Source organism: Capsicum annuum, chromosome 4 (assembly GCF_002878395.1).
Source record: "Capsicum annuum cultivar UCD-10X-F1 chromosome 4, UCD10Xv1.1, whole genome shotgun sequence".
Lineage (NCBI taxonomy): Eukaryota > Viridiplantae > Streptophyta > Magnoliopsida > Solanales > Solanaceae > Capsicum > Capsicum annuum.
In genome coordinates this window covers 228004270-228008018 of record NC_061114.1, presented here as the reverse complement: position 1 = coordinate 228008018, position 3749 = coordinate 228004270, and the positions used below count along the sequence as shown (strand labels likewise).

The following is a 3749-nucleotide window of genomic DNA, read 5'->3' as shown; positions in this document are numbered from 1 at the left end:
TATTGCCGGTTTATATAATTAAACTCTTTTTTTAATGTATTTTTTAAATTCAGGAGTGTTCCACGTTGGGTTTTCAATTCATAAGTCGTTTTCATGACGATAATATCCAAATTCCCTTTAGCACAAAGTCGTGTAAATCATTAGGTAATGAAAAATAGCTTTGTTGACCTTGTTGGCTGCTATATTTTTTAATGCAATTAAACTGAGCCAGTTGTTATTATTTGTTCCAGACCAATCATCTGAACTTAGCTGCCTGCCAGAATTGAATAACAACAACATCCTCGATTTGATCTCATAAATAGAATATTAAAGAGGGTGAGATGTAGGCGAACTTTATCCCATAAAGAAACGCCACTTTTAGGAAACAGAAAGCCATTTTTTCTTTTCTTTTTGGTTTCAACCACAGAAATTAATGGAGGATAGGCCAAGGTTCTATTCATTGGAGTGGGTGAAAATAACAGGAGAAAGTGATTTCGTTTCATCTATCAAAGTTTTGATTGTCAGGTTTACTTAGCAGTCAGGACCTAGCGTGCAAAGCAAGTACTCCGTAATGGCAATGCTTACATAATATGAATCAAATGTACCAACCGAGAAACTTGTAGGAATAAACTAAGAAGGTTCCTTCTGTCTGTTGTTGCCTCATTAAGCAAGGAATCTAAACTTTACTACAATGGTTACAACAATCCATTCACACATTACATAGAATCTTTCCACATGCAGATTACGAACGATATCTTTTGCAGCCAAAAGTGGCAACCTACCAGACCATACTGGAATGCAAATGAACATCAAGCAAGCATACATGTGAGGCCGTTGCACTCACGTAAAAACCCGCAAGTCCAAAATTGAACAAACAAAAAAGTGAGACGAATATCGCACGTATTTGGAGGACAAAAATATAACTGGCAGTCCAAAAACAGATTACGGCAACATATACCCAATGTAGTCCCACAAGTAGGGTTTAGGGACCTTACCTTACCTGGTAGAGAGGCTGTTTCTGCTGGAGCCTCAGCTCAAGAGGAAAACAGAATAATGGAGATGAAGACGTCATGGCAAAAATACTGTAGACAACCTGACAGATCATCATCCTAAACTGTAGTCACAACAAGATAAAATGATAATCGACGTACAAAAAGCAGGTTTGCGTTATTACTAACACAACTTCTACAACCAGGCAATACTGAGAAATCGTTAGCAATACATTGTCCAGTTACTCACAAACCTTAGGGTCTCACCAAAGGCCAGCAAAGTTAGGACTTACTGGACTGAACTCTTGAGGATGATCAAGTACATAAAGTAGATAAACGAATATAAATGATGAACATGCTATTTATGGAATCGTTTGGCTCACAGTGAGACATAACAGAGGCCATTTAGTAACTTGAATCCACTACTCATAAATTTAGTCATGAGGAGATGTTTATAGGGGCACGATAAGTACAATTAAAATAGGATTTGCTACATACAAGAAACCTTAGGAGTAATAGATTGAAATGGTACAACACAAATTAGCATAAGGCCCTAACCAAGAAAAGAAAAAAATGATACTTCATTCATAAATAGGAAAGATAAAAGGAAAAAATTGGAAGCAGAGCATCGCTCAGCTTCAAGCAACGAGGCTCCATAAAGTACATGTAACTTAAGAGACAACTGGACACTGAAGCAGCTACCGATAACCTTGAACTTGCCTAATCTTGATTTATGCCACGTTATGAGACTACTTTAACTGGATACCTGTCGATACAATCCTCCCAGGGACCATTGGGAGAAGGCTTTACATTTCGCAGTGCCTGCCAAACAGCACTATTACATTTAAAACCACTTCCAAATGCAATCTGCCAAACTTTATTACCTTTCCTCATTCTTCCTTTGGCCTCCGTATACGCCAGTTCATACCAAATGGAGCTGGATGAAGTATTTCCAAAGCGGTGCAGTGTCATTCGAGATGCCTCAACATGAACTTGCGTCAGCTGCAAATTCTTTTCCAGCTCGTCAATAACAGCCCTTCCACCAGCATGTATGCAGAAATGATCAAAGGCCAACTTGAAATCTGGAATATAAGGCTTCACATTCTTATTGAATATTTTCTTAATTATCAGAGTAGCAAAGAACAGAAGCTGCTCGCTGATAGGTAGAACAAGAGGACCCAAGGTAGTGATATTCGTCTTAAGCGCTCCACCAGCAATCGCCATGAGATCTTTCGACAAAGAAACCCCAGTTTTCCCAGCATCATCCTGTTCTTGATAAACACATCGAAATGCCTTATCATCAGCCCCACGATGTGTCCTAACAACATGAACAAGCTTATACTTCGCCCTTCTTCTATCCACGGACTTATTAGACAACAGAACAGCAGCACCTCCTACTCTAAACAAACAATTCGGTATCAACATCGACTTCTTATTTCCAAAATACCAATTCTGAGTAATATTCTCAGTACTAACAACAACCGCATACGTATTCCTATGCACTTGCAACATATCCTTAGCAAGATCAACCGCGATTACACCAGCACTACAACCCATACCTCCCAAATTAAAACTCCTTATATTCCCTCTCAACTTATACTTGTTCACAATCATAGCTGACAACGAAGGAGTCGGATTAAACAAACTACAATTCACAACAAGCACACCTATCTTCTTAGGCTTAACAGATGTATTCGCAAACAATTTATCCAATGCACCAAACATCACTTGCTCAGCTTCTTCCCTCGCAGCCTGCATCGAAGGCTGCGGAGGAAGATGATGCATAGCCTCGGGGACATACGTCTCGTCCCCGAGGCCTGAACGTTCTAGAATCTTCCTCTGAAACTCTAACGAAGACGCATCAAAATCACCAGTTAGCCTTGAATGCCTCATGAACCGTTCATACGGAGCTTTAAGCTCCTCAGGAGGTTTATAACACGTATAATCTATCAAATAAACCGGCCGTGGCCGAGTCATGATGTAAACCGTCGATCCGAAAACCAAAACGGCTGAACAAATAATAACAGATACTAAATTATACTTCAAATGTAGCCATAATTGGCGAATATCATCAGGATTCATTTGCGAAGCTTCGATTAATATCACAGCCATTACAGGAATCAGACATAGAGTTAGTAAATTTGAGATCAAGTAATGGTAACCTAGTTTAACGTACTTCAAATTTACACTCTGTAGGAAATCCGGCAACCTTCGACTTTGCTGGATCTGAACTCCGACTGTCTCACCTGTGCCGGCCGCCGTGTCGGCACCGGCGGCGGTGGTGGTGGCGGCGGCCATGGCGATGAAAGAGAGAGAGAATAATAACTATTCTCTCTCTATCAGTGAAGCTGACTTTTTGGAAATTGCAATTTTGCAGAAAGATTCTTATATGCTTTTATAACACAAAATTCCACTAGTCATTTTCATTTTGTATTTTTGTTTAGATAAATTTTTTGGGGAGAATGTAGTACATTGTAATTTTTGAAAAATTTTACTATACAAAAATAAAAAGGTTAGTAATATCAAAAGTTTGGGGAGGTTTAATTGCCCAGTTTGTTGGCTAACTGAATTTTTTTGTGTTGATAATGATTTAATTTATTAGCGATTAATTAGATTATATTTAGTTGATGGTGATTCAATTTGTTGCCGGGCTATTTGAGATTTCACATTGTTAATGATGGTTCAGTTTGCTAAGCTTCACTTTGTTGATGATATGCTAACAATCTATGAATGTGCGCTTGTCGGAAATTATCTTTAATCTTTGATTCCTAGAGTGTTGAT

The 3749-nt window shown here is 38.7% G+C and overlaps 1 protein-coding gene across 1 annotated transcript; it reads right to left on the bottom strand.

Annotated features, from left to right (window-relative positions):
- Positions 1-1372: 1372 nt before the first annotated feature.
- LOC107866995 (3-ketoacyl-CoA synthase 4) lies at positions 1373-3461 on the bottom strand. Its single transcript, XM_016713065.2, has one exon. The coding sequence runs from the start codon at positions 3264-3266 to the stop codon at positions 1710-1712; it is 1557 nt and encodes a 518-aa protein (XP_016568551.1). The 5' UTR covers positions 3267-3461; the 3' UTR covers positions 1373-1709.
- Positions 3462-3749: the final 288 nt, after the last annotated feature.